General features: G+C 42.4%; 1 protein-coding gene and 1 long non-coding RNA gene across 4 annotated transcripts in view; one reads left to right on the top strand and one right to left on the bottom strand.

The window, feature by feature from the left end:
• LOC115122400 (atrial natriuretic peptide receptor 2-like) overlaps nt 1-13,610 on the top strand; it is a 62,533-nt gene that overhangs the window by 40,345 nt on the left and 8,578 nt on the right. For both annotated transcript variants that reach the window (XM_029651610.2, XM_029651615.1), the window contains exons 11-15: nt 1,245-1,349; nt 1,763-1,834; nt 2,540-2,699; nt 2,822-2,977; nt 7,311-7,479. In XM_029651610.2, coding sequence (XP_029507470.1) covers nt 1,245-1,349; nt 1,763-1,834; nt 2,540-2,699; nt 2,822-2,977; nt 7,311-7,479 — 662 coding nt within the window. The remainder of the gene's footprint in view (nt 1-1,244; nt 1,350-1,762; nt 1,835-2,539; nt 2,700-2,821; nt 2,978-7,310; nt 7,480-13,610) is intronic.
• LOC115122435 (uncharacterized) lies at nt 2,403-3,287 on the bottom strand. 2 transcript variants are annotated; one of them, XR_003862459.1, is made up of 3 exons: nt 3,189-3,287; nt 3,070-3,094; nt 2,403-2,756 (listed from the first exon to the last, which is right to left on the bottom strand). It is a non-coding gene; the product is annotated as an uncharacterized LOC115122435 (long non-coding RNA). The 2 variants fall into 2 exon arrangements; XR_010463767.1 differs by having other exon boundaries at nt 3,070-3,287.

Here is a 13,610-nt window from a genome sequence, read left to right as displayed (position 1 = left end):
TGTGTTGAGATGCTCTGTGTGGACAAAAGTCATGGAATATTTTGACAATCAGATTAAGTGAACTACATTTTTCAGAGAGAAAACTTGTAAATCGGTCCAATTCGACCAGAACACAGCAGGAGGGTTAAAGCTACTGAAAAGCCAGAAGTCAGTGCTATTATCTGATCTCTGGGTCTGTATTAATTGAGTTATCACCCGTGTTGGTGGATAAGGCTCTGGGTGGCCTGGGCTCTCTCACTCTATGTCTGTGTCTGAGCTTTGGATGTGAGACACGGCAGTGGGCAGGCTGCGAGCACAGGAGAGACAACCGTCTGAGCTAGCAGCTCCTCAGACGCCCCGGCGACCTGATCGGCGGTCAGGCCCCGCTCATGAAAGAGCCAACCAGATGGGGGAGAGAGGGGTCTGCCAATGGAAACTTAACTGCTTGTCTTCCAGAGCCTCTCCTCCCCTCCTCCGTTAGCTAGCGTTCAGCATGGGAAATGATATAGGCCAAAGGATATGCTAACTTCTCCTGAGTTGTGAAACAGGAGTGACTGACTCCCTGGTTTTGGTGTTATAGCAGCTGTCACTCACCTCTGTTTTCCATTAAATGGCCCCAGACCAAAACACACCATACAGGTTATGCTCGCTGTTTTTTTTTAGAAGTTTCATGCTGCTCAGAGATATTATGTACCTCCTCCCTGCTAGGGCATGGATGTATTGAAACCGAGAGGATACGTGGACAGGAATGAATTTGTGTGTCTCTTTAAAAGATTCCTTCACTCTGTTGTTTATACATACACAGCATATGGAACTTTTAAATACAGAGCTCACAATGCTTTCCAAGGTGATTTCCATGACATTTTATTTGACATGATTAATTTTTGGACTAGATCCCATGTAATGCATTTTACACGTTAGCCAGCTATGCACTCATATTATAGCTAGTACATCCTTTCAACACCTCCATATTTTTTCACATTCTGTGGTTTTTCACAACACTGCCTCATTCATAACCTCTCGGCCCAGTTTATTCACATGCACGTGTCAACTGGATGGCCTATGAGTGAATGCTATACTCAACACGTAGACAAGACACCGTGCCAAACCTGCTGGCTGTAAATAGACTATTCTGATGAGGTTTTGTCTGTCCTATTTATTAGCTTTTCTAGAAAAGCTCATCCATTTCTTTTAGCATCTATTGCCATATAATCTTGAGAGATATAGCTATAATGATGTAATAATTATATTTGTTTTGGTTACAGATGAGAGATGTGCAATTCAACCATTTAACCAGATTCATTGGTGCCTGCATTGACCCTCCCAACATCTGCATCGTGACTGAATATTGTCCCAGAGGCAGTCTTCAGGTAACACCTCACAATCATTATATTTAATGGAATATTAGTTGTATTGCATGTTTTGTCAAGTATGACCACCAATATTATATTAAAATGGCCATTCAGTGTAATCTTACTCATTTATTCATTCATACTATTTCTGTAAATGTATGGTTTAAAATGCCCTGACTGAGAGACATTTGGAAACAAACACTTGACTTTCATGTTCAGTTTGAAATGCCAGTCTGATATGCTGCTACTATTTACCTGCCAAAAATGTAAGAATGTAAAACTATAGGAAACTTTTAGCAATGGAGCTTATTGTGTGAAAACATTTCATACTGACTCACTGTAACACTGTGTTACTGTTTAAAAGACAGGACAAATACATGTGATGTAGCAAGATGACAGCAAGATTCCAGAAATGCTTATTTAACTTTTAGGACATTTTGGAGAATGAGAGCATCAATCTGGACTGGATGTTCCGCTATTCACTCATCAACGACATAGTCAAGGTATGTGTTCTTCACCTACTTAGGTGTCATATTGTGGAAAATATAAAGGGAATCCATGTGTGTAGCCACGTCACATGTTGCTGTAAGATAGCAGTCAACAATACTATGTTGGTAACTGCAGTTTGGTTGTTTTGAGGTCACATGGCTATATGCATCAAACTTCATATGACCTCAAACTTGGACAGCAACATAATCACAATCTCACTACAAAATTCTTTGCACTTAATAAAAAGTAATCATCCATATATTTTCAATAGTTATTTATAGCCTGCTCTAACAAAGGGGCTTTTTGTTTGAAGTCACTATCTTGAGAGATACTATATTGGTGAAGTACATGGAGAATGGAGTACACCAACCCCATTGCTGTTAAAATAACAGTCCGTCAAGCCGGCAACAACAGGGACCTTCTGACAAGCAAAAGGGCCTATAAGCCACATTCTGATACACAAGTGTCTCAAAATATTAGACGTATACATGGAAGTGCAGTATCCTTTTGAGTCCCCGTAGAAATGTTACGCACAGTAATACCACAAAAGTTCCAATGTGACATGTAAACTGAACACTTGGATCCATGCAGAATTTTTATTGCATTTCCATTTCGATCAAACTCAAAACACATATTTTCCACATGATCAGTATGTTTTCACGTATGCTATACTGTAGGAAAAATGTCTTGAACGGTACATTTCATGCTTGCTCCGCCAGGGAATGAACTATCTGCACAACAGCTACATCGGCTCCCATGGAAATCTGAAGTCATCTAATTGTGTGGTGGACAGTCGATTTGTGTTGAAAATTACAGATTACGGACTGGCCAGTTTCCATTCATCATGCGAAAATGACGACTCGCACGCACTCTATGCAAGTAGGTCAACATTGTCAGCGGAGGGGATCACTTTGCCTCTTCACCAATGGAAGGAAACTAAATGGAGGATTGGATAAAGGAAAAGGTGTTCAGTGGATAATGTGAGTTTGTTGTGTTTCCAGAGAAGCTGTGGACGGCCCCTGAGTTGTTGATCTACGACAGACACCCTCCACAGGGCACCCAGAAAGGAGATGTGTACAGCTTTGGCATCATACTCCAGGAGATAGCCCTGAGGAATGGACCCTTCTATGTGGAGGGCATGGATCTGAGCCCCAAAGGTAAAATTAATTACGCCAATAAACACAATTATAATGACATTTTGACATTTGAGTCATTTATTTAGCAGACGCTCTTATCCAGAGAAACTTACAGTTAGTGTATTCTTCTTAAGGAGGCTAGGTGAGGAAGAAACATTGTGTTTTTAAATTCATGTTGTATATTGCATTTCTGGGTTGACTAGAATGAAACTAAAGCAGAGGTGCTACTCACCTTGTTTGAGGAACATTGCAGAGAACAAATCAACAGGAAAAAACTGAATATGCAAGAACGGCTAGAGGTGTGTTGTAAGTACATTGAAGCAGTGTCGTGGAAATTCTACACAGGGACACTCAAAGTCCATCTTAAATTAATCATTGTTTATTATCAGTGTGCTGGAGAGGTTCCAACCAACTCAAGTACACATGTTGGTCAGGTGCTCCTCCCAGGGCAGTCCAGTTAGTTCTCTTTTATACAGACAAGTTACATTTGCATAATTTAGCTTATTCATCATTCATAATTAATTAATCACTAACATTTGCTTAATTCATGTGACAGACCAATACCTCATGAGGCTTCTTCTCTCTAAGCTGAGACCTTGAAACTAAGACATCCCTTTCTCAAAACAAGGTTCTGGGCGTACTGCCAAATTGCAGATACTGATAGTGAGGATTCATTCAATCAGTCACTTGCATGAACAAAGAAATTGGTTATTAGAAAAGCACATGAATAAAACACAGAAATTGAATAAAAGCTATCAGTAGCTATCAGCAAAGTCAATGCTAGTAGAAAATAGAAAGGTGTGTGCAAGTGTTAGATTACAAGAGGCAAGGGTGCTGTGGGGTTATTTAAGATACTCTTTGAAGAGGTAGGGTTTCAGCCATTTTCTGGAAGATGGGCAGGTACTCTGCTGTCCTAACTTCAGGAGGAAGCTGGTTCCACCACTGGGGTGCCAGGACAGAGAAGAGCTTTGACTGAGCTGAGCGGGAGCTGGCCTCCCATAGGGGTGGGAGGGCCAAGAGATCAGAGGTGGCAGAACGGAGTACTCAGGTTGGGGGTGTCGTGTTTGACCATAGCCTGAAGGCAGTTCTTCAAATCAAATCAAAGTTTATTTGTCACGTGCGCCGAATACAACAGGTAGACCTTACAGTGAAATGCTTACTTACAGTCTCTAAACAATAGTGCAAAAAAGGTATTAGGTGAACAATAGGTAGGTAAAGAAATAAAACAACAGTAAAGGGACAGGCTATATACAGTAGCGAGGCTATAAAAGTTACGAGGCACACCGGTACCGCTTGCGGTAGTAGAGAGAACCGTCTATGACTGGGCCTTCCTCTGACACCGCCTGGTGTAGAGGTCCTGGATGGCAGGCAGCTTTAGCCCTAGTGATGTACTGGGCCGTACGCACTACCCTCTGTAATGCCTTGCGTTCAGAGGCCGAGCAATTGCCATACCAGGCAGCTGTAGAACCTTTTGAGGATCTCAGGACCCATGCCAAATCTTTTCAGTTTCCTGAGGGGGAATAGGCTTTGTCGTGCCCTCTTCACAACTGTCTTGGTGGGTTTGGACCATTCTAGTTTGTTGTTGATATGGACACCAAGGAACTTGAACCTCTCAACCTGCTCCACTACAGCTCCGTAGATGAGAATGGGGGCGTGCTCGGTCCTCCTTTTCCTGTAGTCCACAATCATCTCCTTAGTCTTGGTTACGTTGAGGGATAGGTTGTTATTCTGGCACCACCCGGCCAGGTCTCTGACCTCCTCCTTATAGGCTGTCTCTTCGTTCTTGCTGCTCCGTAGGCAAGTACCATGTTCTTGTCGTGGATGCAAGTTCCCACATGGCTGACATATTGAACATCAAGTTGGGCATTTCCATGGTAACGGAATTACGAGTTGATTCAGTTGTTTCACTTTAAAATGTATGCCAAACAAAAACATTGATATCAAAGTTTAACAAACCCTACAACCTACTTTTAACAATGTACACTGAAAAAAAACTTTAGTAAGGAATTACGGTAAAATATACCTCAGATGTTTATGCAAAACCACGTAAATATTTGCAGAATGGGGTGTCCGCTATGACATGGCACCTTGAGTTTGAAAAATATAACATTTTGGTTATTGAACTACAGTAAGTGAAGTGGATTTACACCCGGTAACAGAATTACAGTAATGGAATTACATCATGGGTCCCTGATCTGTACTAAACAGAAATGCTTAATTATGGATATGAATGTCATCGTTTCACAAGTTTAGACATCACAGCACAGTAGTGTACAGTGCAGTACAATACAGCACAGCAGAGCAGAGTTCAGTACAGTAGAGTACAAATATACTGTACTTGTTACTTCTGTGAACTTTCATTATCCTCCCTCATCGGGAGGGGGAGAAATGAGAAAATATCTTAAATATATGTGGATTTTTGGTAACGGAATTACAACCCACAAAGCATTTCTTATTCTTACTGAAGGTAAACAATTTCTCCAAAAGTATATATACTGAACAAAAATATAAACGCATCTACTGCAAAGATTTTACTGAGTTCGTATAAGGAAATCAGTTTACAGTTCATATACGGAAATCAGTCAATTAAAATAAATAAATTAGGCGCTAATCTATGGATTTCACATGACTGGTAATGCAGATATGCATCTGTTGGTCACAGATACCTTAAAAAAAAGGTAAGGGTGTGGATCAGAAAACCAGTCAGTATCTGGTATGACCACCATTTGCCTAATGTAGCTTGATAGATCTCCCTTTCAGAGTTGATCAGGCTGTTGATTGTGGCCTATGGAATGTTGTCCCACTCCTCTTCAATGGCTGTGTGAAGTTTCTGGATATTGGTGGGAACTGGAACACGCTGTCGTACACATCGATCCAGAGCATCCCAAACATGCTCAATGGGTGACATGTCTGGTGAGTATGCAGGCCATGGAAGAACTGGGACATGTTCAGCTTCCAGGAATTGTGTACAGAGCCTTGTGACATGGGGCAGTGCATTATCATGCTGAAACATGAGGTGATGGCAGCGGATGAATGGCACGGCAATGGGCCTTAGGATCTCTTCACGGTATGTCTGTGCATTCCAATTACCATTGATAAAATGCAATTGCGTTTGTTGTCCATAGCTTATACCTGCCCATACCATAACCCCACTACCACCATGAGGCACTCTGTTGACAAAGTTGACATCTCAAACCACTCGCCCACACAACGCCATACACGTGGTCTGCGGTTGTGAGAAACTGGAACTGGTTGAACAGTGTGTTGAACAGTGTATCTATGCCTTCCTTTCCCCAAAATATAGACTCTTAGCTTTCATTTTACACCCCATTTGATATGCTCCTATGAACTTCACGTTGGTGCTCATGGGTCCTTTTACATGGAAAGGCTCTGTTGTGTCTGTCTCCATTGTTGAGCCAATTACTCTGTCTCTTCAGATACTTTAGGCAGCTTGCCTCCTGTTCACCATGAATCAAGTGCCATTATTTCCTGCTTGATTGAATGTTCCTAATCGATAAAGTAATGGAGTAAAAGTCACAATCATCAGAGTTGGACAACTCCAGTCTTCGGCTCGAGGGCTGCAGTACTGCTGGTTTCAGTTCTCCCTGGGACTTAGGGGGCTTTCACACCAAATTGGTTTTGTGCTGTTTTTCCGAACTCTGGTGCATTTACCCCCTTAGTTCAGTTCGTTTGGACTGGTGTAAACACTCTATCCAGACTTGGGAGCTCACTAAACAACGTACCGTGGTTCCATCAAAAAGGGTGGTCTCGGTCCGATTAAATTCTTACCGTGATGAGGTTTGCTGCAGGTGAGAACACAGTCCAGACCAAATACAGGAAAAGAACCGGAGTCGCTCATTATTATTGGTTGTTTGGCTGCAAGCATTTGATGAAATGCACACAGCATCATAACTTGAGATATCTGAAACATTCTGTGGGTAGCAGCGCATTTCTGAGTGCGTCCAATGCAGATTTGTAGAGACGGGGCTATACTGAATATAGTCTATTCATGGCGCGTTTAGAGTTTCCTCCTGCATGTTGTTGGAAGACAAAAGCGAAAGTAGTATGAAGATGGGAACACAAGTGTTCCTTCATGATAATCATCCATGCATTTTTGTCCAATAAGCAAATGACTTGCATGGACACGTTTAGACATTTTTATTAGTTTGACATTTGGCAATGTGTAACCAACCTGACCAAATTAAAACATTATATTAACAAATAGTCTGACTCTGATTCGAACTATAGCTCTAAACTATGTGTGAAAACACCCTTAATTGATCGATCGATTTCACTGTTTTCCCAGAGAATGCAGAACACACACACTAACACACCCCTATCTTGTCTATTACAGAGATAGTGCAGAAGGTGCGTAACGACCAGAGTCCTTACTTTCGGCCCACCACAGACAACAGCTGCCACTGTGAGAAGCTGACCATCCTGATGGATAGCTGCTGGGCCGAGGACCCCGTCGAGCGACCAGACTTCAGCCACATCAAGATCTACATCACCAAACTTAACAAGTGAGCACTGAGCACCGTCGTGCCCCAAAATGGCTTCCAATCTCATCTTGTATCAGATACCATGTAGATCATATTTTCTTTGGATTTATTTTATGAAGAGAATGAAGGAAATAATTGCATTAAGTTGATATTATCAAGAGACGCTGGAAAAGGGATCTACTATTAATATTAAATAAAATTGGGATGCTTATCACACACAAATCATTTCAGATCAGAGTGATAGGAAGTCTTCTACCTCCAAAAGTGTGTGGTTCATATTTATCTTGTTGTTTTTCATGGCTTACGCTATGCATGATTTAGATGCACATTTTGGTTCAGTGGTGTGTGCGTGTATGCATGTAAAAAGCATGTTTTCCCTTGAGCTGGGCACACCTGATGCTGATCAAAAGCAGGAAAACCTTAAAGATGTACAGATGAGTGATCTCTGTGATGAAGGAAATAAGGTACTTTATGAGCTGTGGGAGGAAATGCTGGTATTTGCTCTGTCGCTGGATTAAGCTTTCCTACTACTTTCAGATGTCCCCTTAGCTTTCCTACAACTTTCAGATGTGTCCCCTTAGCTTTCCTACAACTTTCAGATGTCCCCCCTTAGCTTTCCTACTACTTTCAGATGTCCCCTTAGCTTTCCTACTACTTTCAGATGTCCCCTTAGCTTTCCTACTACTTTCAGATGTCCCCTTAGCTTTCCTACTACTTTCAGATGCCCCCTTAGCTTTCCTACTACTTTCAGATGTCCCCTTAGCTTTCCTACTACTTTCAGATTTCCCCTTAGCTTTCCTACTACTTTCAGATGTCCCCTTAGCTTTCCTACTACTTTCAGATGTCCCCTTAGCTTTCCTACTACTTTCAGATGCCCCTTAGCTTTCCTACTACTTTCAGATGCCCCTTAGCTTTCCTACTACTTTCAGATGTCCCCTTAGCTTTCCTACTACTTTCAGATGTCCCCTTAGCTTTCCTACTACTTTCAGATGTCCCCTTAGCTTTCCTACTACTTTCAGATGTCCCCTTAGCTTTCCTACTACTTTCAGATGTCCCCTTAGCTTTCCTACTACTTTCAGATGTCCCCTTAGCTTTCCTACTACTTTCAGATTTCCCCTTAGCTTTCCTACAACTTTCAGATGTGTCCCCTTAGCTTTCCTACAACTTTCAGATGTCCCCCCTTAGCTTTCCTACTACTTTCAGATGTCCCCTTAGCTTTCCTACTACTTTCAGATGTCCCCTTAGCTTTCCTACTACTTTCAGATGCCCCCTTAGCTGTCCTACTACTTTCAGATGCCCCCTTAGCTTTCCTAATACTTTCAGATGCCCCCTTAGCTTTCCTACTACTTTCAGATGCCCCCTTAGCTTTCCTACTACTTTCAGATGTCCCCTTAGCTTTCCTACTACTTTCAGATGTCCCCTTAGCTTTCCTACTACTTTCAGATGTCCCCTTAGCTTTCCTACTACTTTCAGATGTCCCCTTAGCTTTCCTACTACTTTCAGATGCCCCCTTAGCTTTCCTACTACTTTCAGATGTCCCCTTAGCTTTCCTACTACTTTCAGATTTCCCCTTAGCTTTCCTACTACTTTCAGATGTCCCCTTAGCTTTCCTACTACTTTCAGATGTCCCCTTAGCTTTCCTACTACTTTCAGATGCCCCCTTAGCTTTCCTACTACTTTCAGATGCCCCCTTAGCTTTCCTACTACTTTCAGATGTCCCCTTAGCTTTCCTACTACTTTCAGATGTCCCCTTAGCTTTCCTACTACTTTCAGATGTCCCCTTAGCTTTCCTACTACTTTCAGATGCCCCTTAGCTTTCCTACTACTTTCAGATGTCCCCTTAGCTTTCCTAATACTTTCAGATGTCCCCTTAGCTTTCCTACTACTTTCAGATGTCCCCTTAGCTTTCCTACTACTTTCAGATGCCCCCTTAGCTTTCCTACAACTTTCAGATGTCCCCTTAGCTTTCCTACTACTTTCAGATGTCCCCTTAGCTTTCCTACTACTTTCAGATGTTCCCCCTTAGCTTTCCTACTACTTTCAGATGTCCCCTTAGCTTTCCTACTACTTTCAGATGTCCCCTTAGCTTTCCTACTACTTTCAGATGCCCCCTTAGCTTTCCTACTACTTTCAGATGTCCCCTTAGCTTTCCTACTACTTTCAGATGCCCCTTTAGCTTTCCTACTACTTTCAGATGTCCCCTTAGCTTTCCTACTACTTTCAGATGTCCCCTTAGCTTTCCTACTACTTTCAGATTCCCCTTAGCTTTCCTACTACTTTCAGATGTCCCCTTAGCTTTCCTACTACTTTCAGATGTCCCCTTAGCTTTCCTACTACTTTCAGATGCCCCCTTAGCTTTCCTACTACTTTCAGATGCCCCATTAGCTTTCCTACTACTTTCAGATGTCCCCTTAGCTTTCCTACTACTTTCAGATGTCCCATTGGCTTTCCTACTACTTTCAGATGTCCCCTTAGCTTTCCTACTACTTTCAGATGCCCCCTTAGCTTTCCTACTACTTTCAGATGTTCCCTTAGCTTTCATACTACTTTCAGATGTCCCCTTAGCTTTCCTACTACTTTCAGATGTCCCCTTAGCTTTCCTACTACTTTCAGATGTCCCCTTAGCTTTCCTACTACTTTCAGATGCCCCCTTAGCTTTCCTACTACTTTCAGATGTCCCCTTAGCTTTCCTAATACTTTCAGATGTCCCCTTAGCTTTCCTACTACTTTCAGATGTCCCCTTAGCTTTCCTACTACTTTCAGATGCCCCCTTAGCTTTCCTACAACTTTCAGATGTCCCCTTAGCTTTCCTACTACTTTCAGATGTCCCCTTAGCTTTCCTACTACTTTCAGATGTCCCCCCTTAGCTTTCCTACTACTTTCAGATGTCCCCTTAGCTTTCCTACTACTTTCAGATGCCCCTTTAGCTGTCCTACTACTTTCAGATGTCCCCTTAGCTTTCCTACTACTTTCAGATGTCCCCTTAGCTTTCCTACTACTTTCAGATTTCCCCTTAGCTTTCCTACAACTTTCAGATGTGTCCCCTTAGCTTTCCTACAACTTTCAGATGTCCCCCCTTAGCTTTCCTACTACTTTCAGATGTCCCCTTAGCTTTCCTACTACTTTCAGATGTCCCCTTAGCTTTCCTACTACTTTCAGATGCCCCCTTAGCTTTCCTACTACTTTCAGATGCCCCCTTAGCTTTCCTAATACTTTCAGATGCCCCCTTAGCTTTCCTACTACTTTCAGATGTCCCCTTAGCTTTCCTACTACTTTCAGATGTCCCCTTAGCTTTCCTACTACTTTCAGATGTCCCCTTAGCTTTCCTACTACTTTCAGATGTCCCCTTAGCTTTCCTACTACTTTCAGATGCCCCCTTAGCTTTCCTACTACTTTCAGATGTCCCCTTAGCTTTCCTACTACTTTCAGATTTCCCCTTAGCTTTCCTACTACTTTCAGATGTCCCCTTAGCTTTCCTACTACTTTCAGATGTCCCCTTAGCTTTCCTACTACTTTCAGATGCCCCCTTAGCTTTCCTACTACTTTCAGATGCCCCCTTAGCTTTCCTACTACTTTCAGATGTCCCCTTAGCTTTCCTACTACTTTCAGATGTCCCCTTAGCTTTCCTACTACTTTCAGATGTCCCCTTAGCTTTCCTACTACTTTCAGATGCCCCCTTAGCTTTCCTACTACTTTCAGATGTCCCCTTAGCTTTCCTAATACTTTCAGATGTCCCCTTAGCTTTCCTACTACTTTCAGATGTCCCCTTAGCTTTCCTACTACTTTCAGATGCCCCCTTAGCTTTCCTACAACTTTCAGATGTCCCCTTAGCTTTCCTACTACTTTCAGATGTCCCCTTAGCTTTCCTACTACTTTCAGATGTCCCCCCTTAGCTTTCCTACTACTTTCAGATGTCCCCTTAGCTTTCCTACTACTTTCAGATGTCCCCTTAGCTTTCCTACTACTTTCAGATGTCCCCTTAGCTTTCCTACTACTTTCAGATGTCCCCTTAGCTTTCCTACTACTTTCAGATGCCCCCTTAGCTTTCCTACTACTTTCAGATGTCCCCTTAGCTTTCCTACTACTTTCAGATGCCCCTTTAGCTTTCCTACTACTTTCAGATGTCCCCTTAGCTTTCCTACTACTTTCAGATGTCCCCTTAGCTTTCCTACTACTTTCAGATTTCCCCTTAGCTTTCCTACTACTTTCAGATGTCCCCTTAGCTTTCCTACTACTTTCAGATGTCCCCTTAGCTTTCCTACTACTTTCAGATGCCCCCTTAGCTTTCCTACTACTTTCAGATGCCCCATTAGCTTTCCTACTACTTTCAGATGTCCCCTTAGCTTTCCTACTACTTTCAGATGTCCCCTTAGCTTTCCTACTACTTTCAGATGTCCCCTTAGCTTTCCTACTACTTTCAGATGCCCCCTTAGCTTTCCTACTACTTTCAGATGTTCCCTTAGCTTTCCTACTACTTTCAGATGTCCCCTTAGCTTTCCTACTACTTTCAGATGTCCCCTTAGCTTTCCTACTACTTTCAGATGTCCCCTTAGCTTTCCTACTACTTTCAGATGCCCCCTTAGCTTTCCTACAACTTTCAGATGTCCCCTTAGCTTTCCTACTACTTTCAGATGTCCCCTTAGCTTTCCTACTACTTTCAGATGTCCCCCCTTAGCTTTCCTACTACTTTCAGATGTCCCCTTAGCTTTCCTACTACTTTCAGATGTCCCCTTAGCTTTCCTACTACTTTCAGTTGTCCCCTTAGCTTTCCTACTACTTTCAGATGTCCCCTTAGCTTTCCTACTACTTTCAGATGTCCCCTTAGCTTTCCTACTACTTTCAGATGTCCCCTTAGCTTTCCTACTACTTTCAGATGTCCCCTTAGCTTTCCTACTACTTTCAGATGTCCCCTTAGCTTTCCTACTACTTTCAGATGTCCCCTTAGTGCAGAAGTGTTTTGATGTTATTCAACGCTTTTGTATTTCTTACAAGTGAAAACAAAGGCTTTTTTTGTGTTGGTATAGTCGAAATTCTCCTTTTGAATTCTGACAGTTGTGACAGGGAGATCACAACTACGGTTGCGAAGGTACCGGTAATTTACCAAAGAATCTTCAGTAATATTGGTAATTAACAGCTCATTTTTGTCAATCTATGGTAACTTTGGTAATGTATACTTGAATAACTAAGATCTGGTGACTGTGCAGGCCACTTCAGTAAGCTGATATCACTGTAATGTTTATATAACCATTCTTGGACAATACTAGCCTTGTGCACCTGCTGCCATGCAGGGATGCACCTGATAGGCAATGATGTTCAGATATCCTGTGGCATTCAAACATTGCTCCACTTTTATCAAGGGGCCCAATGTGTGCCATGAAAAGACCACACCATAACACCACCACCACCAGCCTGCAATGTTAACACGCGGCAAGATGGCTGCATCTACTCATGTGGTTTTCTCGATACCATAGTCCTCCCATCAGCATAAAACAGCAGGAACCACGATTCATCAGACCAGACAATGTAATTCCAATTCTCCAGTGTCCAGTGTTTTCGTTCCTTAGCCTACTGCAACCACAGTTTCTTGTTTTTTTGCTGAAAGAAGTGGAACTCTGTAAGGTCGTCAGCTGCCATGTCCAATTCGTGTCAAGGTACGACGAGTTGTGCATTCTTTTATGGGTCTTTGGGCAACAATATTGTACTGGACTGTCAGTTGACTAACTGTAGCCTGTCTGTTGCTCTGCACAATTCGTCAGCCTCATCAATGACCCATTTTCGACCACTGGCCTGCCATTGGCTGGATGTCCTTTTTGGTGGTAGACCATTCTTGATACACACAGGAAATGGTTGAGTGTGAAAACCCCAGAAGCGTTGCAGTTCTTGACACACTCAAATCGGTGCGCCTGGCACCTACTACCGTACCCTGTTCAAAGGCACTTAAATGTTTTTTCTTGCCCATTCACCCTTCACACAGCCATTCACCCACACATACACCATCCATGTATTAATTGTCTCAAGGCTTCAAACCTTCTTTAACCTGTGGCATCAATAAGGGATCATATCTTTCACCTGGTCAGTCTATGTCATGGAAAGTGCAGGTGTTCCTAATATTTTGTACACAATGTAAATTGCACAAGAATTATACATTTATA

The sequence above is a fragment of the Oncorhynchus nerka genome, linkage group LG4 (genome assembly GCF_034236695.1).
Source record: "Oncorhynchus nerka isolate Pitt River linkage group LG4, Oner_Uvic_2.0, whole genome shotgun sequence".
NCBI classification, from domain to species: domain Eukaryota; kingdom Metazoa; phylum Chordata; class Actinopteri; order Salmoniformes; family Salmonidae; genus Oncorhynchus; species Oncorhynchus nerka.
This window is presented reverse-complemented; position numbering and strand designations above follow the sequence as displayed.